This window comes from Cervus elaphus, chromosome 5 (assembly GCF_910594005.1).
Source record: "Cervus elaphus chromosome 5, mCerEla1.1, whole genome shotgun sequence".
In the NCBI taxonomy this organism is placed as follows: Eukaryota; Metazoa; Chordata; class Mammalia; order Artiodactyla; family Cervidae; genus Cervus; species Cervus elaphus.
Window position 1 is genome coordinate 62,557,520 of NC_057819.1, and position 25,455 is coordinate 62,582,974.

The 25,455-nt window shown below is 36.4% G+C and overlaps 1 protein-coding gene across 4 annotated transcripts in view; it reads right to left on the reverse strand.

The window, feature by feature from the left end:
- The window catches only part of LRBA (LPS responsive beige-like anchor protein), a 723,276-nt gene that overhangs the window by 435,948 nt on the left and 261,873 nt on the right, over positions 1 to 25,455 (reverse strand). For all 4 annotated transcript variants that reach the window (XM_043902582.1, XM_043902581.1, XM_043902579.1 and 1 more), the window contains exon 36: positions 15,256 to 15,364. In XM_043902582.1, the coding sequence (XP_043758517.1) occupies positions 15,256 to 15,364 (109 nt within the window). The remainder of the gene's footprint in view (positions 1 to 15,255; positions 15,365 to 25,455) is intronic.

A 25,455-nucleotide genomic window follows, 5' to 3' on the forward strand; every position in this document is an offset into this window, starting at 1 on the left:
TAAGATTCTGTAGAGAATTGACAAGCATACTATAATGCTTACTGATGTACAATGAACACTCAACAAATATTAGTTACTAATGTATGAACACAAACAAGGTAAAGAAGCAAATGCTAAATTAAAAATTTAATTTCATGCTCTTAAATCTAATAGAATTGCCAACGATACTCTCCTTTGCTCCATTAAACAAATATTCACTGAACATTAATTATGTACCTTTTACAAAAAACTGAAAATTACAAAGGCACAAAACACAGGCATGATTTCAACTTTATACTACGAGACGTGACATGTAAATAAGGAAATATCCTTATAAGTTATTCATTATGAAGTCAACGTTAAAGGAGAGTGGTAGCATAGAGAATCCCCTGCATCAGGGAAGAGTTACCAACTTTGGTAGCAGAGTCACAGAGGGCCTCTGAAGAGATGACTTAGAAAGGGGAAGATAAAGTTTAGAACTTAGACACAAAAAGCAGACGGAAGAGCACACTCTGCTAAGACTGTTCTTTGACAGTTCATTGTTCTTTTCAAAACTTTAAAAACTAGATTTTTAGAAGCACAAATTTCTGGCTTTCTATCTACCAACAGGAAGTACAACTGTCTGTTGCTACTGAATCACCTGGTGATCTCATGCTGATTATGGTGTTAAATGCCAGCAGTTACAGTGGAGACTCCCAAATTTGTATTCTGAGTCTACACTCCTCAAAGGAATTTCATGTTTATATACCCAACCGCCTAGTGAACATCTCCACTTGGACGGCACACAGACATTTCAATTGTAACATGTTCAAAACTGAGCTCGTGACTTTTCCTCACTGCCCTACTCTGCTCCTTCTAAAGTCTTATCACTTAAGCAATTCCATTCTCCTATTAAATAGTTGCTCAAACCAAAACCTTCCAGTCAGCCTTCATGCCCTTCACTCTCTCAACATAAATCCATCTGCATATCCTGTTAGCTCTAAAACAAAACCGATTAAAATCCAAGCAATTCTCACTACTTCTACAGCCATTAGCTTACCCCAAGTCATCATTTCTTATCTCATTTACCATTGTAACTGGTGTTCCTATTTAGGTCTTTGCGTCCCTTCAGTCTCTTCCTAAAGCAGCAACCAGAATGATGTACTTAAAATTTTACTCAGATCCTCACTTCTCTGCTCATTACCCATCAAGGGCTTCCCAACTATTGAGAGTCAAAGTCATTGCAATGTGTTATAATGTCTTCCATGATCTAGTCCAACATTTACTCTTTAATCTCATTTCTTCCTATTTGCTCATTTACTCATCTTTTTCATATCATCCTTTAAATGTCTCAGGCATAAAACTGCCTGGAAGCCTTGGACCATGTGCACTCTCCAAAGCCCTTAACTCCTTCACCTCCTTTGTCCTTTCAGCCAAAGCCTTCCTATCATCCTATTTAATGGCCACACAAGATTTCTTTTTTTGCCTCCAGAGTACTTTCTACAGTCTATCTTTAGAATCAATACCTTAATGTTACTGTTTATAATCTGTCTTTCCTCAAAAGCAAGTAATTTCCTAGAGACCAGGTATTTATGTCCGTTTTACATTCTCAGCACAGAAGAGTGCCCTGTACACAGAAAATCCTCTTAAGCAAATGAATGTACAGAGACTGACGAAAGAAAGAGACTGTTAGAAGGGCTAAATTAGCGAGAAGATTAATATGACTAATGGCTCAGCAGTAAGAATCCACCTGCCAAGGAAGGAGACACGGGTTCAATCCCACGTCAGGAAGATCCCCCGGAGGAAGGAATGGCAATGAACTTCAGTATTCTTGCCTGGGACATCCCAGGGACAGAGGAGCCTGGCGGGCTACAGTCCATGGGATTACAAAGACAGACACACCTTAGTGACTACACAGCAGCAACAACGATGCGACATAACAAGGGGAAAGTAGCAGCAGATGGTAAAAAAATGAAAACGTCAGATCACAAAGGGCCAAAGAAGCTACGATAAGTGCCTTGGATTTTTCTCAAACATAAATGGAGAAGCACTGCAGAGTTACGTAAGGAAGGAGATGACATGACCCAGTGTGTGTTTTAGGGTCACTCACACTGATGTGCAGAGAACACACGAGAATGGGTAAGGGTGAAAGCAGGAGGCTGCTGCTGCCATGCAGATGAGAGACAGCAATCTGAACTAAGGCGAGAGAAGTGATACAAGTACTTAATTTAGAGAGAAATTATAAAGATTGAACTGCCAGGATGTTTGAATTTATAGCAAGGGGGAAAAGAGAATTCAAGGTTGACTCTCAGCTTTCTGCTTTGGTAAGCTGGTAGGAAAGGAAGATCAAAAGTGTTTTTTTAAAACATATTAAATACAACGTAATAAAAGACAGAAGCTCACATAGAATTGAATGTTTACTACATGCTAGACACTGTTGTCAATGTTGTACGTGGATCTCATTTAATTCCCACAACTACTATAATGAGGGACTCAAAACCTAAGAAATGACAAAGGTAAAAATACTGAGTATTAGAGCTCATATCAAAACCTTGGCTGTTTGAATCCAGAGCTGAAGCTTGTAAAATTCAGACTATAGAGGACCATGGTGTTTGTGAAAATTCTAAGTGGATCTATAAAATAACATTAAATAAATAGGCCTGGCACTCAGAAAAGTAACTTGGACCAAAGACAGAAATTTCAGAATTACCAGACTAAAGGTAGTATTTAAGAATTATGAAGATAGTTTACATTACTGAGCAGTGGAACACAGACACATAGGAAAAGGCTGAGGATAAAGTTCCAAGGAACTTACATATGAAAAAAGAAGCTAGAAAACTACTGAGAACAAGTCAAGACAAGAGACACAGCAGGCAACAGCCTTACATATTGAGATTAGGCTTACTAAAATAAAAACAAAGAGAGGTAAATACTAGTTTTGATTACACTGAAGTCATTGGTAATTCCAAGAAGTTTCAGAAGTGATGGTAGAAGCCTGAACGCCATGAAGCCAAGATGCCACAAGGAAATTCAGAGGAAAGAGAATGTATGTTGAAAACTAATGTAAAGACTGACTACTGGGATGAAAGAAAACTAGGAGGTGGAAGAGGGAGGAGAAGGTTCTGAATCTGCTTTTAGTTTATTTAAAGGTGGATTATATTATAACATTCCTGTGCTTTCCCAAGAGAAAAGGAAGAATGATTATGAGAAAAGATAAATGAGATAAGCAAAATCTTGATAAGCAGGAATGAGGAAGGGCTCCAAAAAACAGCCAGGTTTGTCACTGAAAAATGTGGGTCTCTGGGATCCCTGGAGATCCAGTGGTCAAGAATCTGCCTGCCAACACAGGGACATGGGTTCCATCCAGGGTCCAGGAAGAATTCGCAGGCCTCAAGGCAACCGAGCCTGTGCGCCACAACTAGTGACGGCCGCGTGCCTTCCAGCCTGTGCTCTGCAACAAGGGCGGCCACCGCGAAAAGCACTGCAGTGAGAGAGGGTCGCTCACTGCAACTAGGGAAGGCTGGTTCAGCAAGAGACCTAAAGCCACCAGAAACAAACAAACAAACACAGTATCTATAAAACACTGGGCCTTTCTGGTGGGATCACAAAGAGTTGGAAACCACTAAGTGACTAACACTTCCACTGTCACTGGTGGGAGGGAATTAACACAAAGAAGATATTGATTAGCTTGGTGATGGACAGATTCATTCCACTCTAATACAATCTACTTTTGCAAGAAATATGAGTTCAGGGATTCCGCTGACAATACGGTTAGAGGAGGGCATTTGGTTTTGAGGACAGGGATTCATTTGAATGAATGAAATAATTTATTTGCAGTATGGGTATTAAGCCTTCCAGAGAAGGCTTGTGCTTTTGGTGTCATTTCTAAGAACCCATTTCCACATACAAAGTCATGAAGATTTACCACTATATTATCTTCTAAGAGTTTGTGGTTTTGCTCTTACATTTAGATCATTGATACATTTTGAGTTAATCTGCATGAGATAAAGATCAACTTTATTCTTTCGCATGTAGATATCCAGCTGTCTTTGCACAATTTGTTGAAGAGACTATTCTTTCCTCATTGAATTTCTTGTTACGCTTGTCAAAACTCAACTGGCCTATAGGTACAAATTTATTTTAGATTCTAAATTCTATTCTTCTGTTATACATGTCTATTTTAGTGCCACTACCATTATTATTCTATGTGAATAACTGCAATTCCATGTGAATTTCAGAAAAAAAGGATAATTTTTAAATCGCTCTACTTTTGGAAGCAATTTTTCATGCTCAAAGTAAAACTTTGCAAACTTATAAGTGAGACTTTAGCATTTGGTCTAATATATGGTGCTGAAAACAAGGAACAATCAAAGATAATCATCAGTTAAAACAAAAACATTTGCACTGTTACCACTCCTCTATTTGAAGCCATATCAACTCATTATGCCAGCAAATTGTACATAAGAATATAAATGAGTAGCATTATATATATATACTACACACACATGTACAAAAAATGCTATGAATGACACTACTAGCATATCAGGTATAAAGAACTTTAATAGTTCTGTCACTAACATTTGCACTTTTCCATTACTGACAAGTGAGATTCTCTTTCCAGTCTCCATCTTTCCCCCACTTAGCAGACTCTTCATGTTCTCAAAATTTTTATTTTTACATAAAATAAAACCTGAACAATTGAACCCTGTACAATTTTCACATTTAATTTTCATAGAGCTAATCATGTCCTACTGAACATCTAGCAAAACAGCTTAGTTTATATTCCCAAGGGGAACTTTACTATGATCAGAGTGTCAGGCATTTTAGGCTGGTATTTTTAAAACGTACAAAAAGCCTGTAAATGTAAGTTTAATATCAAATTAGGCCAATTAGAAATCCTCAATAAATTTCAAAGTTAGAAATTCTACATATCATAACTATCTGCTCATAATGCAATAGAATAAAAATTTTAAAATGTGAACAAAAAATAAAGGACAAATCCTTTGAATACTAAGTAACTACCAGATCAAAAAGAATACCAATTAAGAAACTAGGAAAAATGAGTATGTCATGTAATAAAAAACAGGATGAGGCCACTGCTGTCCTCAGAATAATACTAACATCCTGACTTGTTCTCATTACTTTAAAAGGAATAAAACTGTGCTTTCAATAAACAAGAAAAAAAGGAATATAAGGGAAGGGAAAAAAAGTTACCCAAGATGCAATTGAATTAGAAAGCAATTTAACTCAACCAATCAATAAGTCTAAGACTTGGCTCTTTGGAAAACAAACCAAAAAAGAACTATTATGCAGACAGTTCATGACAATAGTATGTAACAAAAGGAAAACCAACATCACTTATAAATACTGAATAATTATAACAATCCTTAAAAAGTCAGACTTATGTTTTTTAAAAATCCTCAACCTGGTAGGATTTATTGATGTAAGAAAATCTGTGAAAGTTATTAATATACAACATAATTTCTATAGATTTTGTAATAAAAATATATAATAATCTTAAAGGCAATGACAAAAGTAAAATAGAAAAATCAGTAGTCATCTACAGAAAAATATAACAACAAAATGCAGAGTAGAAAATTATAAACTGTAGCACTTCTCATAATACTACAAGAATGGAAATAACATAAAAGTCTAATAAAGGAAGTCTGGCACTCCAATAATAATTATATTATTAGAAACATACAAAAACACAATGGATTACTATATAAAACAACAAAAAATGAGGACACTCAATATATACTGACCATTGACCATACACACACATGCACACATTGCAGGCACATTCTTGATCATCTGAGCCACAAGGGAAGCCCCCCACACATACACACACTAAGGTGCAAAACTACATATACTATACATTTATCTATGAAAAATGACACGACATATTTGTAGTTTCTCCTTTAAAAGCATCCTATTGATTCTCATTTGGTAAGTGGGTACTTTCAGTGAATGAATATATGTGCATTTTTAAATGACAGTAGGACACATGGGACCTTTGTACTACTTTTGCCACTTCTTTTAATTCTATAATTATTTCGAGTTAAAGTTAAGAGAAAAACAATAGAGATAAATCATAAATTATGAACAATGAATGTCTTTTTATTTACATTTTTCCTTAATATTCTAAACTTTCTATAATAAACATGTATGTATCATTTCCATAATGAAGAAAATAGACACTTATTATGACAAGAGGAAAGCAAATAATCATCAATCACAAAAATACAAGTATCAAAGAGGTAAACTGGATAATCATAATAACCCTAAAATTCATAGTTTCAGACCTCTAATATTATATTTCTTAATTTCCTTCACAGTCCTTCAGAACTGTCAAACATATGTTGAATGATATATTTTCTCTACAGCAAAAAATACTTCATTATATCATGACAGAGGATACGAGACAGAGACTACACTGAGTGGTTATTAGGAGATCTGAGTTCTTCAAAATTATCAATTTTTGAGCTATGTGACCAAGGCCAAATCACATTCTCTCAATCTATCTTGCATACTTTCACAGATCTGTTGTGGTGCTAAAATGAGAAAACATGTGTTAAACCACTTAGCAGATCATGTTAGAGGCATCACAGAGCAGAGAGACCTCTAACTGGATATCAGACCACTTGGGCTCAAACCCTGGCTTCACTGCATATTAGCTACAGGACCTAAAACAAATCATTTAACCTTCCCATCACTTATAAAGCCAAGAGAGTGATCGTAACAATATTTAGCTCAAAGGATGGATATAAAGGGCTTTTTTATACTTGTTAAGAGTTTAGATAAGTGGTATCATAGAATGGTTTACTAATATTTAAAAAAATGCGAAAGTACTTAAACTGGCAAAAACAAAAGTTCACTATTTTATTAAAAAATATTTTGTTTCCTAATATGAAAAACTATTTGAATCCTTCAGCTAAAAAAAAATACATATTGACAGAAAACAGCACAATTCTGTAAAGAAATTATCCTTCAATTAAAAAAATAAATTAATTAAAAAATGCATAGATTGCTACATTAAAAATTAATCAAGTGATTTTAATGCTCTTTATTTCATAAAAGACATTTTATTACTCCAACTAAGCTAGTCTGCCATTCTATTGAAGCTAACAAGAATTGTGTTCTACTGTATAATAGATAAAACTCAAAGCAACATCAGTTAAAAGGCCATTAAGAAACGCTTACTGAAGTGAAGTTTAACCTACACAGATTTACGCTATTAAATAATAAAAATTAAGCTGTTAAATGATAATCTTGATCACATCTTTTACAGATATATAACATTAGTTTCAACAAGCTAAAATTTGATAGACAATTAAATAAAAATATGGTCATGAATTGTGTACACCCAGACATATACTATACTTACAAAACAGGGTACAATGGTTTACACAACATAATTTTCTTTTAATTTTTTTAATTAATTTTTAAAAATTTTAAAACATTCTGTTTACAGCTGTAAGATTATAAAGTAAAGATGTACACCTAATCAATGAAGTCATGACATTCATGGAACTTCCACATAAATCAAAAGCTGAAGATGTCAAGGATATCCCACTCCAACGATAATCATGCAGTGAACTAAAAAGATGTGCATTTCAGATCTACAGTGTCATCAATTCCCTGATAATAAATGAAACAAGTCAGCTATTTTATAACCATAAATGGTAATATTAAATACATGACATCTCTTTTTTTGCAGGAGGAAGTAACTAGTAGTAGATAAAGTTCAAAAATATTATTAAAGATGTACAGCATGAATTCAAGGCTGAATATAGATAAGCTTCAGAATATAAGCTGTCCAAGAAAATATATGCTTCATCTTCTAGAGTATTACTTAAGATTTAAGAGCAATACAGTTAGAAATATGTTAAATATGAATATGCCTTAATCAATTGGGGTTTTGTGGTATAAACATAGAGAATTCTCTTCTTTGAACATAAAAGACTAGAAAATACTAAAAATATGTTTGCTGTCTTAAAACTGATTCTCATAGGAACCGGTAGAACAAATATGTTTTTTCCACTAATAACGTACATAACAATAAAATCAATTTGGAAGTACTTGTTTTTATTTAGATATTTTTATTATAATGCTTTAGAATATTTCTATAAATAGTATAAATCTCATAGCAAGATGATAAAATATTAAGAAAAATTTCACTAGAAAAATTTTGCTACTTTAAGCCTAGAATAAAGCTGTTGTCTGTGCCAGGATTAAAAATCATTCATACATTCTATTGAAATCTAATAAAATGTGAAACAAATACATAGGTTAGTGATTAACACAAAAACTGCCCAGATCTGGATTCCAGTTGTAATTCTGGGTTATTCCTTCTTTATGCTGTTAAATCATTTATAAAATTAGAGATCATAACAACATCACCTCAGAGGTTTATCGTATGGATTAAATTAGTTAAAATTTACAAAGCACTTACAAAGCATCATGTTCCTGACACAACATAAGAACTCACAAAATACGGCGTAAAGTTACCACCATTATCCCTCATCTAAATTGCAAATGTATTTAGCATCTGGGTGAAATCAACTCAATTACACAGTATTTTAGAAGTATTTTTTTCTCTTTCAACTTCACATGTTTTCTTCTTCCTCATTCTCTCATCTTCAAACAAATACAAAGACACATACCACCACCATGACCACTAAAACTTCAAATAAAAATAATGAACTGCAACTTCAACCCAGAGTTACAAAGGAATTTCTCTATAACCAAGAAAGGACAATAAGGAAGATGTTCCAGATTAGGATGGTAGGCTGAAATGGCAATTTAAAAAATGTTTTTCCTCCTTCAAATCCTAAAAAATTATCAAAAGCAAAACTATTGGGTGAAAAAAAACTAACAAAAATAACCAGTAACAAATGAAACATAATGTAAACCACCAAATATTTAAAAATTGGTGGCCACTGGAAAATTAAACATACTGAAATTAGAACTAAGGCTGCAGTAAGCTCAGTTCTTAATTAGCCATGTCCTCATGAGTCCAAAATAATACTGGTAAACTGACAACATTTTAAGAATTTTTCTTAATGCCTTCATATACGAAGAAACATAAATTGAGTAGGTATCATTACCTCTTGCTTCTTCTAACTGAAGATGCTAGAAAAAGCCTACAGTGTAAAAATAGGTGAAACAAGTAAGTGAAAATACAGTCTGATTTCCCAGGGCAGAAGCAGACTCGAGTACTCTCTGAAATGATGGATGATGATTCAAAGCCGAAGCACATTTCTCCCTGATAAGACTTCTCCATGTTTCTAAAATTAATTAACAAAATCTTATAAGAAAAAGTAAAACTTAGATGAGCTAAGGAGGCTTCCTCACCTCTATCAATGATCTTTCTCCCTCTCTTCGTGATAGGCAAATAAAACTAGTCAAAAATCAAATTTCAAAAATCAAACTATAGCTCAGGTAGGGAAAAAAAATAGCTTTACAGACAGAGAGGAGAAAGAAAGAAGTCACTAAGACAATCTATCTAAGCCAAACAGTAGCTGCATAAATACTAAATAAACAGTAGTAAACATAAATCACCAATCAATGAATAAATAAAAAAGAAATAAAATATTTAAGAAAAACTAGAAGATTCTATACAAAAGATAGAGAGCCCTAGAAGAATATATAACAAAAAAATGAAAGGAAATTTCTCATGATTTTTTTTCTAGAAAACATAAAAATGTAACTAAGAATAAAGATAAAAGTAAAAATGAAGTAAGTGGTAAAAGGTAAAGAGAGAGGCTGGAGGTTTAAATAAACGAAATGAAGAACAAAATAATCATTAAAAACAAAAAGACAAAATAAAATATTAAAAACATCCTCATGGCAAGAGATCAAAGGAAGTAAAGCAATTAAGAAATAACTAACAGATACGAAAGACAGTCATATCTAACACAGACTGTGTCACTAAGAAAAGGAAAATAAAAGGTAAAAGATATTCCAAATTTTAATTCACCTAAATTTCTAAGAACTAAATGAAAACTCTGAATTTGCAGATTATAACAAAAGACTATGTTCCAGGAACTTTTTGATAAATAAGGCTCAATACTGAGTCATAATCTTGTTAAGAAATGAACTCCCTGGACAAATTAAAAAAATCAGAAACAGAAAACAAGCAAATCATCAATGGGACAAATATCAGACTATCCTCAAACTTCTCTGAAAGCAACATTCAAATCCAAAGACAATGAAGCAAAGTGTTTAAAGTTTGCCAAGAATATTCAATCCATCAGGATGTCATTCAGATATAAGGACAGCTGGCAAACATTCTTAAACATGAGTTTACAGCACGCATGAATCTTTGTTGGAGGGAGAGGAGGCGATAAAACCCAGCAATTAAGACTTGAGTCAAAAGAAAGAACCTGAGGGAAATTAAGAAATTATGATTAATAAAAGAGGGGGTAGAGTAGTGCATTCACTTAAATATACTATAAATACTAAAGTACTATCAGAATTGTGGTTATGATACATGAGTGTTATATATGTAGACTATTAAAAATAGAATATAACTTCAAAAATTAAAAGTTGATAAAAAATGAAGCATGAGAGGACTCAGGTCCTCAGCTTTCATAGCAGATTGTGAACTGAAATATGCAATTTGTAGTAAGGTATAAATGAAACTCTTATTTTTTAAAAAAATGCCATCAACTTATTCATCCTTTTATAATTTATTAATATCCTGTTAATTGAGAAAATGATTCTTTTGGTAAAGAAACTTTTCCTTCTGTTTTTCCATTGTTTTAATTTTGTTACATTTACATGCAATGCTGTAATAAACAGCCTTATATATCTACGCTTACATACTATTACTTTTTTTCTTACAAATATATTTATAGAATAGGGTTACTGGGTAAATGGGTGTGTGTGTGTGTACGCGCATCCATACAATTATTACTAAAAAACATATGACCATATTGCCCTACCATAATACTAAAAATTTACATTTCCACTGCAAAAATCAAAGAATCCCATCGCCCATCTCATCAACCCTATCTTCTTCATCATTACTATGACTCTTACTTTCTCTTAGTCAGAGACTAGAGAAGTGATGTCATGATTAATCTCATTTACATTTCCTTGAATGTTTTTGTAAACATACAATGATCCGATTATCATTTTATATGTTACTGGTAACTTACATTCTTCTGTGAAAACCCTATTCATATCCTCTGAACATGTGCCTATTGGGTCGACTTTTCATTTATCACTTCATGAGAATTATTAAGACATTAGGGCTTCCTAGGTGGCTCAGTGGTAAAGATCCACCTGCCGATGCAGGAGACGTGGATTCAATCCCTGGTTGAGAAGATACCCTGGAGAAGGAAATGGCAACCCAGTCCAATATCCTTACCTAGGAAATCTCAAGAGCAGACTACAGTCTCCATGGGGTAGTAAAACGGTTGGATACAACTCAGAAACTAAACAACAACAACAATTAAGATAGTAAACGTTGATTTATCAGTCTTTCCATGTTCCATCATGTCCTCCCACATGACTGATTGCATGTTTCCTCAGCTTAACATTAAATGTAGTAATAAACATTTTTTCTATTCTATTCTTTCTAAACATTCTATTCTTTCTAAAGTGACCTGTCTTGGTTACAGAATTCTTGCATATGCTTCAGTTCCACTTTTGCAGTTTTCCAAATATTTTTCTAAAATATTAACTAGGTCATCTTTAATCTTATATATCTTTACTCCATTTGGAAAAATTTTTGTATTTTTTTTTATAGTATTGTTTTAATTAGTGTTGTTTATCTGGGAAGTCAAGTATATCCTCAACATTCTTATTTCATAAATCTCAATGATATATTCATGCATTTCTTTTTTCCATATTAACTGGATATTTACATATCCAAATATAATATGGGTAAGTTTTTGATGTTTAGATATCTTTTAAGGGATATTTAAATTTTAAATACTCTGTTATTCTAATGGAATGATATGCTAATGTTACTTTACTGAATTTACGTATTAATTTGAAAAAAATTTTGTGGCAATAATCTCGTGGATTATAAAAAACATGAAAATATTTGCGGAAATATGAATGTTTATATTTAAATAATAGCATTGTAACAGTTGATTTTCTGATTTGATAAGTGTACCAGATGACAATCAAGGATGTGCATAGGAAATTCTCACTGAAGTAATTACAAGTAAAAGTTTATTATGGCTTCAACTTATTCTCAAATTCAGAAAAGAAAAAGAGGACAGAAGCAACTGTGGTGAAATTTTAAAAACTGCAGAATTTAGAATGGTGAAGAGTAGTTCTTGTACTACTCATCTCCCTCCTGTAAATCTCAAATTATTTCAAAATAAAAGAAGGATTCTACATCTCTGTCACTGTATGTCTCTCACCCACACACAGAGAAAGGTTTACTAGCCAGTGTGGAGTGACTCTCCAGTAGCTTATATTTAGTATTTTATCAACGAGATTTTATATTTTTGTTACAAATAACTGTTTATTTTTTAGAGAATTCAACCCAACATAGTATTTTTAATGGTATACAGACTACATTTCTGTTTTCCATTCTTAACTGGCTACTGCTTGCTGGTCAAAAGATAATCTATTAATTTTTTGCATATTTATCTTGTATCCAATAAAATTAATGAAGTCCCACTTAATTCTGGTAGAAAAATGTTCAAGAAATCCTTAGATTTTCCTAGATCATAGCATTAGTGACCTGAAACTGCTATTTCTTTCTTATCTAACATTCATATTAACAGTATCTTGCACTTGCAAGAATATAAAAAATTTTTGTTAAATATTATTAACAGAAGGTATCAATCACTCTTTTTTTGCCTGATTTTAATAGAAACAGCTTTAAACATTTCAAATGATGTTTAGTAAATGGCAGTAAACAAAACTATCCCAAAGAAAAAGAAAAGCAAGAAGGCAAAGTGGTTATTGGAGGAGGCTTTACAAATAGCTGAAGAAAGAAGAAAAGTGAAAAGCAAGGGAGAAAGGGAAAGGTACATCCAACTGAACGCAGAGTTTCAAAGAACAGCACGGAGCTACAAGAAGGCTTTCTTCAATGAACAATGTATAAAAACCAGAAGGAAACAACAGAAGGGGAAAACCAGAGCTCTCTTCAGGAAATTGGAAATATCAAGGGAACATTTTGCTCAAAGATGGGCACAATACAGGAGAGAAATGGTAGTGACCTAGAAGACACTGAAGAGATCAAGAAAAAATGGAAAGAACTGTACAAAAAAGATTTTAATGAACCAGATTACGCGTGGTCAGTCACCCAGACATTCTGGAGTGAGAGCCTTAGGAAGCACTGTTGTTAATAAAGCTAACGGATGCAATGGCGTTCCAGTAGAGCTATTCAAAACCCTAAAGGATGATGCCATCAAGGGGTTACATTAAATATGGCAGCAAATATGGAGGACCCAGCAGTGGCCTCAAGAGTGGAAAAGGTCAATCCTCATCCCAATTCCCAAGAAGGGTAGTACTAAAGAATGTTCTAACCACTGGACAACTGTGCTCATCTCCCATGCTAGTAAGGTCATGCTTAAAATCTTGAACGCTAGGCTTCAGCATTATGGGAACCAAGCATTTCCAGATGTCTAAGCTAGGTTTAGAAAAGGAAGAGGAACTAGAGATCAAATTGCCAACAGTCGCTCAATCATAGAGAAAGCAAGGGAATTCCAGAAAAACATCTACCTCTGTTTCATTGACTACACTAAAGTCTTTGACTGTGTGGATCATAACAAACTGTAGACAGCTCTTAAGCTCTTAAAGAGATGGGAATACCAGACCATCTTACCTGTCTCCTAAGAAACCTTTATGTGGGTCAAGAAGCAACAGTGAGAACTCTGTATGGAACAACTGATTGGATCAAGATTGACAAAGGAGTAAGACAGGGCTGTCTGCTGTCATCCTGTTTGTTTACCCCAAACGCTGAGCATATCCTGAGAAATGCCAGGCTGGGTGAGTTACAAGCTGGCATTAAGATAGGCGGGAGCAATATTAACAACTTCAGATATGCAGATGATACTACGCTAATGACAGAAAGCAAAGAGGAATGAAAGAGACTCTTGATCAGGGTGAAGGAGGACAGTGAAAAAGCTGGCTTAAAAATAAATATTAAAAAACTAAGATCATGGCATCTGGCCCCATCACTTCATGGCAAATAGAAGGGGAAAAGGTGGAAGCAGTAACAGATTTCCTCTTCCTGGGCTCTAAAATCACTGCAGATGGTGGATGCAGCCATGAAATCAGAAGACAATTGATCTTGGCAGGAAAGCTATGATAAACCTAGACAGTGTGTTGAAAAGCAGAGACATTACTCTGCCCAAAAAGATCCATATAGTCAAGGCTATGGTATTCCCACTGGTCATGTACAGTTGTGAGAGCTGGACCATAAAGAAGGAAGAATGCCAAAGAACAGATGTTTTAGAACTGTGGTGCTGGAGAAGACTCCTGAAACTCCCTTGGACATCAAGGAGATCAAACTAGTCAATCTGAAGGGAAATCAACCCTCAGTACTCATTAGAAAGAATGAAGCTAAAGCTCCAGCATTTTGGTCACCTGATGCGAACAGCCAACCCACTGGAAAAGACCCTGATGATGGGAAAGACTGAGGGCAGAAGGAGAAGAGGGCGTCAGAGGATGATATGGCTGGATGGCATCATGGACACAATGGACATCAACTGTTCTTAACATGTTAGAAAGAACCCCAGATGCTGCTTTTTTTTTTTTTTCTCCCAATTCTTAGCAAATGTTCCTGTCAAATTTTCTAGTTCACCTCAGGTGTGAATTTTTGTAATTTATATAGCTACAACACCATTAATTTTCTCTATGATTTCATGCTTGTTCCACAAAATCAGGAGCAAGTGCCGAGACAAGCACTGTTCCCAGGACGGCTCTGTCACTTGATCCCCCTGTAAGAAGTCAGGAAGAAAGCTGTATGCGCCTTCATCTCCTCTGCAACAACCTCAGGGGTAAAGAAACTTCATGCCTCTGTTCAGCTTCTCTCTAGAAACCTGAAAGATTTCATCTAACACACGGGTTTTCATTTCCAGTAAACCAGCTCTACTTTGCATACAGAAGAGCAAGAGTCTTTCACTAATCTACTTTACTGGCCAACACTACAGAGTCTTGCACTATCTTTCCAGAATCCACCATGATACCCTCACAAATAAATTTTTAATTTTTTGATGACACATGATTGTTAAGACCATGCTGCAATGTTACCTCCACAGTTTCCTATGATTAACGTTTTAAAAAGGTAACTTCCTCAGATCACTCACAGGTATAACCTACCTCAAATTCCGCATGTCTGTGAATATCCTCTGCTCGCTGCCTGCTCAGGATAAATTCAGCTTCATTTGCTACTCTTACTAGATGATCCTTCATTGTTTGGCTAAGCAACCTATGAAGAGATGAACATTGACACATAAATAAATGCATCCTCATGACATATATGATTTTCCATTGCTCAAAGGTGGTGTATTTTGTTATTTGGGAGAGGGAAGAACTTGTACTGTCCTTTTCTGGCATCATAACAAATGAAGGACTATTATTTCACACTAAATAAATGAAAAATATAACAGTAAAGAGTGATCTTCTGGTAACAGCAGATTAGCTTTTATCAAACTAACTATCCAACAAAAGCAACTGAAAATGCTAGATTAAATTTATGTTTTAATCTTTTAAGGTACTGGAGAGCTTCCAAGGTAGCCAAGATTTAAGGAGCCAGGATCCCAGAGAAGATGTTCAGCATGACTTTTCCTGTTGACACATTTGCTACTCACATGCGGGAAGAGAGAAGCTAAATATAGCTGTTATAAGTTTTAAAGCACTAGGGAAATAAAAATTGAATTTTATCACGTTTCAAGGTGGAGGGATCCTAGTGGTTTACCCGGGCTTACAGAAGGAGAACTACTCTGTAGGAAACAGATAATAGACCAGTTCCCCAAAACATTAAAACAGACCGTCGAACATCATGGTTATGTGCGTGTACATTAACTGGCAGTGAAAAAACCACAGAAAATTTTCAGAATCTTATAGAATGAGAAGGAAAAAAAAAAACAAAAAGAAAGATGTAATACACTCATGGTAGGTCACAGACTCATATTAGAAGTGGACTACTCATGTAGTAGACACTGAGTTTTCAGAAGGCCTAGAAGGGCTCCTAGCTAAAAGGAGGCAAATTATAAATAGGGCAAACTCTAACAGAGATTTTAAAAATTCCAGCTTTGAATCAGCTCAGTCTCAATATATGTGTGTTAGTCACTCAGTCAAGTCCAACTCTTTGTGAAGCCATTGCTCTGTCCTTGAGATTCTCCGGGCAAGTACACTGGAATGGGTTGCTGTTTCCTTCTCCAGAGATCTTCCTGACCCAGGGATTGAAGATAGGTCTCCAGCATTGCAGGTCAACTATTTACCATTTGAGCTCCTTGGGAAGCCCTAGTCTTAATATAATCAGCACCTGACCTAACTACTGGGCTTCCCGGGTGGCTCAGTGGTAAAGAATACACCTGCCAACACAAGGAAACACAGAAGATGCAGCTTCAGTCCCCAGGTCAGGAATATCCCCTGGAGGAGGAACTGGCAAAGCACTCCAGTATTCTGGCCTGAGACATTCCAAGGAAAGAGGAGCCTACTGGAAAGAGTCATATATGACTGAGGACGTGCAATCTAACAACTAATCAAAAATCAAAAGGAAATCCTCCCAGAGGAAGATGTAATCATCTAAGGACTGTTAAATACAATCTCCTGCAATATTAAACACAATTTCCAACATTCAATCACCAATAATAGAGTGTTGAAATATACACACTACTATAGGTAAAATAAAAACTAGCAATGACTACTGTATAGCACAGGGAACTCCACTCAATACTCTCTAATGACCTATATGAGAAAAGAATTTAAAGAGTGAATAAATGTGTATGTATCAGCGAATCACTTTGCTTTACAAAAGAAATTAACATAACATTGTAAATCAACAGTTCAGTTCAGTTACTCAGACAAGTCGACTTTTTGCGATCCCATGAACCACAGCACACCAGGCCTCCCTGTCCATCACCAACTCCCGGAGTTTACTCAAACCCATGTCCATTGAGTCAGTGATGCCATCTAGCCACCTCATCCTCTGTCATCCCCTTCTCCTCCTGCCCTCATTCTTTCCCAGCATCAGGGTCTTTTCAAATGAGTCAGCTCTTTGCATCAGGTGGCCAAAGTATTGGAGTTTCAGCTTCAGCATCAGTCCTTCCAATGAACACCCAGGACTGATCTCCTTTAGGATGGACTGGTTGGATCTCCTTGTAGTCCAAGGGACTCTCAAGAGTCTTCTCCAACACCACAGTTCAAAAGCATCAATCCTTCGGCACTCAGATTTCTTTATAGTCCAATTCTCACATCCATACATGACTACTGGAAAAACCATCGCCTTGACTAGACGGACCTTTGTTGACAAAGTAATGTCTCTGCTTTTTAATATGCCGTATAGGCTGCTCATAACTTTCCTTCCAAGGAGCAAGCGTCTCTTAATTTCATGGCTGCAGTCACCATCTGCAGTGATTTTGGTACCCCCAAAAATAAAGTCAGCCACTGTTTCCACTGTTTCCCCATCTATTTGCCATGAGGTGATGGGACCGGATGCCATGATCTGTTTTCTGAATGTTGAGCTTTAAGCCCCACTTTTGCACTCTCCTCTTTCACTTTCATCAACAGGCTTTTTAGTTCCTCTTCACTTTCTGCCATAAGGGTGGTGTCATCTGCATATGTGAGGTTATTGATATTTCTCCCTGCAATCTTGATTCCAGCTTGTGCTTCCTCCAGCCCAGCATTTCTCATGATGTACTCGGCATATGAGTTAAATAAGCAGGGTGACAATATACAGCCTTGATGTACTCCTTTTTCTATTTGGAACCAGTCTGTTGTTCCATGTCCAGTTCTAAGTGTTGCTTCCTGACCTGCATACAGGTTTCTCAAGAGGCAGGTCAGGTGGTCTGGTATGCCCATCTCTTTCAGAATTTTCCACAGTTTATTGTGATCCACACAGTCAAAGGCTTTGGCACAGTCAATAAAGCAGAAATAGATGTTTATCTGGAACTCCCTTGCTTTTTCGATGATCCAGCGGATGTTGGCAATTTGATCTCTGGTTCCTCTGCCTTTTCTAAAACCAGCTTGAACATCTGGAAGTTCATGGTTCACATATTGCTGAAGCCTGGATTGGAGAATTTTGAGCATCATTTTACTAGCATGTGAGATGAGTGCAACTGTGCAGTAGTTTGAGCATTCTTTGGCATTGCCTTTCTTAGGGACTGGAACGAAAACTGACCTTTTCCAGTCCTGTGGCCACTGCTGAGTTTTCCAAATTAGCTGACATATTGAGTACAGCACTTTCACAGCATCATCTTTTAGGATTTGAAATAGCTCAACTGGAATTCCATAACCTCCACTAGCTTTGTTCGTAGTGATGCTTTCTAAGGCCCACTTGACTTCACATTCCAGGATGTCTGGCTCTAGGTGAGTGTCAGTGATCACACCATTGTGATTATCTGGGTCATGAAGATATTTTTTGTAGAGTTCTTCTGTGTATTCTTGCCACCTCTTCTTAATATCTTCTGCTTCTGTTTGGTCCATACCATTTCTGCCCTTTATTGAGCCTGCATGAAAAGTTCCCTTCGTATCTCTAATTTCTCTAATTGTAAATCAAAAATACTCCAGAAGTTTCTGAAACCACCAATGATAAGGTAGAGTAACAGACAACACCAAAAGAATGAAAGTCAACTTACAGAAAATCAAAATACTAAAGTTTCATGGTGAAACCAAGCAGGACCCAGTGGAGCTCCTGGGTATGAAAGCCTTTCCCTGCCCATGTTCTTTGTAGGGAACAGACTCTACCCTCCCTGATCTTCCAAGAGTCCCAAACTGCAGATTCAAACAGCTGCTAATCAAGGAAGGGAGGAGATGCAGAGATAAGACAGCGAAGAAACAATAGTGCAGCCTTGAGTCAAGGTCCTGGTTCCCCTCAAAAGCGACACATAACAATATCTCTGAGCTCTAGCCAACAACTGGATGATATCAGGATTCTTCATTCCAGAGAAGACCACCTGAGGCCAGATTAAAGGAACCAGAGAAACTCATCAAAAGATTACCTGAAACCAAATGAAAGGAGTGCAGGCCCAGCACAAACCCTAATCTTAGCCTTGAACCACTGAACCAAGCCTCAACCTTGAACCATTGCTATAAAACCCCTCCCCAAGTCCTCCCAGGTGTGGACATGACCTGTTTTCCAGGGCAGGTGCTCACTCTGTCCCCTTCTGCCTGGCAAAGTGATAAAGCTAATATTTTCTACTTCACCAAAACTCTTTTTTATTTTCTTGGGCTCCAAAATCACTGCAGATGGTGACTGCAGCCATGAAAATAAAAGATGCTTGCTCCTTGGAAGAAAAGCTATGACAAACCTAGACAGCACACTGGTTGGCCGACAAATGTCCATATAGTGAAAGCTTTGGTTTTTTCCATTTCCACATATGCATGTGGGAGTTGGACCATAAAGAAAGCTGAGCACTGAAGAATTGATGATTTTGAACTGTTGAGTTGGAGAAGACTCTGGAGAGTCCCTTGCACTGCAAGGAGATCAAACCACTCAATCCTAAAGGAAATCAGTCCTGAATATTCATTGGAAGGACTGATGCTGAAGCTGAAGCTCCAATACTTTTGCCACCTGATGTGAAGAGCTGACTCATCAGAAAAGATCCTGATGTTGGGAAAAACTGAAGGCAGGAGAAGAGGATAACAGAGGACAAAATGGTTAGATGGCATCACTGACTCAACGGACATGAGTTTGAGCAAGCTTCAGGAGGTGGTGAAGGACAGGGAAGCCTGGCAGGCTGCACTCCACGGGGTCACAAAGAGTCAAACACACCTGAGCAACCAAACAACAGAAATAAAGCCAGCGTTAAGAGAATTAAAAGGCAAACTTAAGAAAGGAAGAATATTCATGCTTAGTATTATATACTTTACCAAACATAAAGTATTATATTTAGAATACTTATAGTAAACAAGGAAATTACATCTGAAAGAAAAGGCAATAATCACAATAATAAAAAGGACCAAACTACACAAAACGCATGGACAAAAGATTTCCAAATGGCAAATAAGTTCATGAAAAGGTTTTTAGGTGTTCAGGATTATTAATGATCAGGGAAATACAAAGTAACACCATAAAAAAATACTACAACTCACTATATTTACAAAAATAGTATCAAATTTTGGCAAGGATGTGAAACTCAGACTCTCATAAACACAAAATACATTTCAAAGAATGATTATAGCAACTTTAGCCAAACACTAGTTTAGTCGCTCAGTCGTGTCGACTCTTTGCAACCCCATGGACTGTAGCCTACCAGGTTCCTCTGTTTATGGGATTTTCCAGGCAAGAGTACTGGAGTGGGTTATCATTTTCTTCTCCAGAGGATCTTCCTGACCCAGGGATCGAACCCACGTCTCCCACATTGTAAGCAGACACTTTACCATCTGAGCCACCAGGGAAGCCAAACACTAGCAACTATCAAATTCCCATTAAAAATAAACTGAAACTTTTTAAGTAGTGGAGTATTTATATAATAAGATATTAATGAATATCTAAAAGAAATAACTACTGTTATGTACAACAAAACTAGTGTTAAGCAAAGGTACATCAAAAATACATACATATAAACCATCTTGTAAAAAACAAATATTTTTTAACTGATTTATGGTAACAGAAGTCAAGGGTTTAAGAGATAATTAGCTTGGGTGCTACTATAGACCTCTCCATATAATGATTCACAAGGAACATTAGTAATGATCAAACATATTTAAATGTTGCAAAGAACTACCTTGAAAATATGAACAATTGACTCAGTGTTGGAAAATGCTTCCATAATACCATTCACCTATCAAATACCAACAGAATGATTCATTCATATAAATGGGAGACTTCTGAAATATGTTAAGTAAAAGTCTTCTGAACTCCGTTCTTTAAAATGAACTCCGTTCTTTAAAATGAATTGGAAAGACAGGGTGGTCAGGGCTAGAATTAATGCTTTTTATGTAAATAGCAAGAGTAGCTAAACTGCAATTAGATAATGCCCACTTATAAAAGCTAGACCCAACAGTTATCACCAATGGCATGTCTACACACACTCCACAGGGTTCTTCTGTCACTTTATTGCAACTGTTTTTATCAAAAATGTAAATTTAACATGCAGAGGCTTTGATATAAAGCAGTCATTACACTCCTAGTAACTTGTCATATGAATATGTTCTCACAGATGCAAAAAGATGTGTGTGTACAAAGGAGTTCCCTATATTATTAAAAGTGAAAACTGGAAAAACAAAAATATACAATCATATTATGTGATAGCGTGTCTGCTTGCGAACTCAGTCACTCATTAGTGTCTTACGCTTCGTGACCCTACAGACTTAGCCAACCAGGCTCTTCTGTCCCTGAAATTTTCCAGGTAAGAATAACTGAATTGGGTTGCCATGTCCTCCTCCTGTGTATCTTGCCAACTTAGGGATCAAATGAACATCTCCTGAATCGGCAGGCGGATTCTTTACCACTGAGCCACCTGGGAAGTCCATGATGAGATAAAAGAACAGTTTTTCCACAATATATTATTAAGTGGAAAAATTTTTGGAGAATATTATGTATAACATGAATTTGGGGAAAATATGAAAGAAGATATATCAAATTGTCAGTTACCTAAAACAAGGTCAGACTTACTGGAATTGCTGCACATGACACAAGTCAGGCCTATCTATCGACTATTTTTGTAATAAAGTTTTATTGGAACAAAGCTATGGCATACTCATCTGTTGAACTATTATCTACAGCTGTCATCATATTATACTACATTAAGATGTGTAGTACTTGCTCTGTCCATGGGAATTCTCCAGGCAAGAATACTGGTGTGGGTAGCCACTCTATTCTCCAGAGGCTCTTCCCGACCCAGGATTGAACTCGGGTCTTCTGCATTGCAGGCAGATTCTTTACTGAGTCACCAGGGGAGCCCAATCATGTTGGAATACTACACTAAGCTGAGAAGTAGAAACAGAGATCATATGGGCTGCAAACTCTAAAATGCTTCCTATCTGGCCCTTTACAAAAACTGGTGCGTCTCCCTTCTCTAGAAAGTCAGCTCTGTGTCCTCTTCCTCACATTTCTCCATTCTTTTAGGTTTTACAATAAGCAGTGGTTAAAAGGAAGGACAACACAAAATGTATAAGGAAAATAAAAGGCTTTCTGCTCTTCTACCACTTTTTCAATATCTATATTAAGTTCATATAACACTATTTACAATTTGGTTCCAGGTCTTTCACCAATATCCCCAAATTATCTACCAGTCACTTTAGAAGTTAACAAAATGTCCTATCTATGATTTTTGGGTAACATCATCAAGGTATTTTTTTCAAATGCTATTAAACGGTACACATTCAGACATACAGATAAAAACAATCCCAAGTGCAATTTTAAAACCTGATAATGAATAATTTCCTATGACACTACAGAGAAAGCAACCACTTTCACGAATGCAGATGTGAAATACTGGTTTGTGCTTCTAAGTTTCTCTCTAGGGATCAAAAACCACATCGTGAATTTAACATCAATATACTGCCTCACAGCACTCAAATATTGATTGAATTTAAAGAGTCAATGGCAAGCCATCCTTCCAGTCCCCTAACAAGCAACTTCAAAGTTATTCTAGTCCCTTCCTCTTTGTTACTACCTCAGATATGCAGATGACACCACCCTTATGGCAGCAAGTGAAGAAGAACTAAAGAGCCTCTTGATGAAAATGAAAGAGGAGAGTGAAAAAGTTGGCTTAAAGCTCAACATTCAAAAAACTAAGATCATGGCATCCAGTCCCATCACCTCATGGCAAATAGATGGGGAAACAGTGGAAACAGTGGCTGACTTTATTTTTCTGGGCTCCAAAATCACCGCAGATGGCGACTGTAGCCATGAAATAAAAAGAAACTTACTCCTTGGAAGAAAAGTTATGACAACACGTAGATAGCATATTAAAAAGCAGAGACATTACTTTTTCCACAAAGGTCCGTCTAGTCAAGGCGATGGTTTTTCCAGTGGTCATGTATGGATGTGAGAGTTGGACTACAAAGAAAGCTGAGCGCCGAAGAATTGATGCTTTTGAACTGTGGTGTTGGAGAAGGCTTTTGAGAGTCCCTTGGACTGCAAGGAGATCCAACCTGTCCATCCTAAAGGAAATCAGTCCTGAATATTCACTGGAAGGACTGATGCTGAAGCTGAAACTCCAATACTTTGGCCACCTGATGCGAAGAGCTGACTCCTTTGAAAAGACCCTGATGCTGGGAAAGAATGAGGGCAGGAGGAGAAGGGGATGACAGAGGATGAGGTGGCTAGATGGCATCACTGACTCAATGGACATGGGTTTGAGTAAACTCCGGGAGTTGGTGATGGACAGGGAGGCCTGGCATGCTGCGGTTCATGGGGTCGCAAAGAGTCTGACACGACTGAGCAACTGAACTGAACTGATATAGCAAAGGTGATGGGACACACACTCCTGTGATATGTCACATTATGTAAGCTCTCTCTCAGCCCACAAGAGATTCTCCAGCCAGCCTTGAAAAAAAAAGCTGCTATGGTGTGAGAGGGCCATGTGACAAGGGGCTAGGATCTAAGATTAGAGCTTAGTGATCTAAGTGATCTTAGTGATCAGCCAGCAAGAAAATGGGGATCTCAGTCCTCCGGGTAAAAGGAACTGAATTCTGCCAACAACCATGTGAGCTTAAAAGAGGACTCCAGCCTCCAGAGAAGAACACAGTTTGTGTAATACCTTTACTGCAGACTTATAAAACTCACAGTAGAGGATTCAGTTGAGCTGTGCCTAGATGGCCAACTCAAAGAAACTGCAAGATAGTAAATTTGTGTTGTTTCAAGGTGCAACATTTCTGGGAATTTGTTACATACCAAAGATAAGCAATATGAATACAGTTAGGACATAAGAATACACATACTATCATAATTCAGTAGAAGTCAAGGAAACTATCAGCTCCTCAAGATGGAAAAAAGTACCAATAGAGAGCTAAAGCATAAAGATGAGCCTTAAATAAAGGGCAAAAGCATAAAGGAGAGGAAAGGTCATTGTGGATAACAGTATGAATGAAGTTACAAAGAGTGGGGGAAAATGTGTTCTGAAAAGAAAACACCCTTTCCATCATTATTTTTCAAGATGCACAGATATCTAAATAGATAAGACATACACTACTTTTTTTTTCTTTGGTGCTTTGTGTAAATGTAATATATGTTGTACAAAAAAAAAATGATGCAACACTTAAATAAGTAAGCAACAATGGAAGCACAGGAACATTTTTCAGTATAAGCCACACCACTATTAATAGTTTATGCACCTGTCCTTACATTTGTTTAAACTTAAAAAAACATAAATGGTATCTGTGGTATGCATGTATATATATAGAAATATGTATATGTGCATATAAATATTTAAGTACATGTGTGTAAAGCAGTCATACTATACTGTGTTTATTTTATACTATTTATTTTACTTAATGGTGTACTATTATCAAAGAGAATTTTTATGGATGGAATATAACATATTAAATTAGTCCCTTATTCATAGATCATTCTTTCCTTCTCTACCTTGACTGGTAATAACATTGCTATTTACCTAGTTACTGAACCTAGAAATATCAGTCGTATCTGATTCTTCCTTCCTCATCATTCTTCACTTTCAGTAGAGCAAGTATGGTTCATTCTACCACTGTAAGACCTCTCAAGCTGCTTCTGTCACATTTCCCAATGCCTCAGGAGCCCAACCTCATGGCTTCAATTATTACAGTATGTGTGCTCAGTCACTCAGCTGTGTCCAGCTCTTTGAGACCCCATGGACGGTAGCCCACCAGGCTCCTCTGTCCGTGGGGATTCTCCAGGCAAGAATACTGGAGTGGGTTCCCCTTTCTTCCTCCAGGGGATCTTCCCGACCCAGGAACAGAACCAGCCTCTCTCATGTCTCCTGCGTGGGCAGGCATGTTCTTTACCACTAGTGTCACCTGGGACGCTCCCTAATTATTACAGCAGCCTCCAATCAAATGTCTTTCCATTAATTTCATTATTCTCACCAATATCTCAACAGGGTTATTTTTCTGAAATGAAAATCTGATTATGACTGTACATTTTACATTTGGTACTTTAATACTTCTTTACATCTTCCTACTATTCTCTCAGCCAGGAAGGACATCATTTCTTATTCTATCTTGCCTATCTTGTAAATCCTTCAAAGCAAAACTCAGGATTTAATGTGATAAAACCTTTTCTAACTCTATCTGTTTTCCCTCCAAAGAACCAAAAAACCAAAGGTACATACGCCTCTTCTGTGGTACTTATTATACTGTATCATTCTGTATAACACCATTTCAATTAGGTATTTACAGATCTGTCTTCCATTTCAGATTGCACTGCCC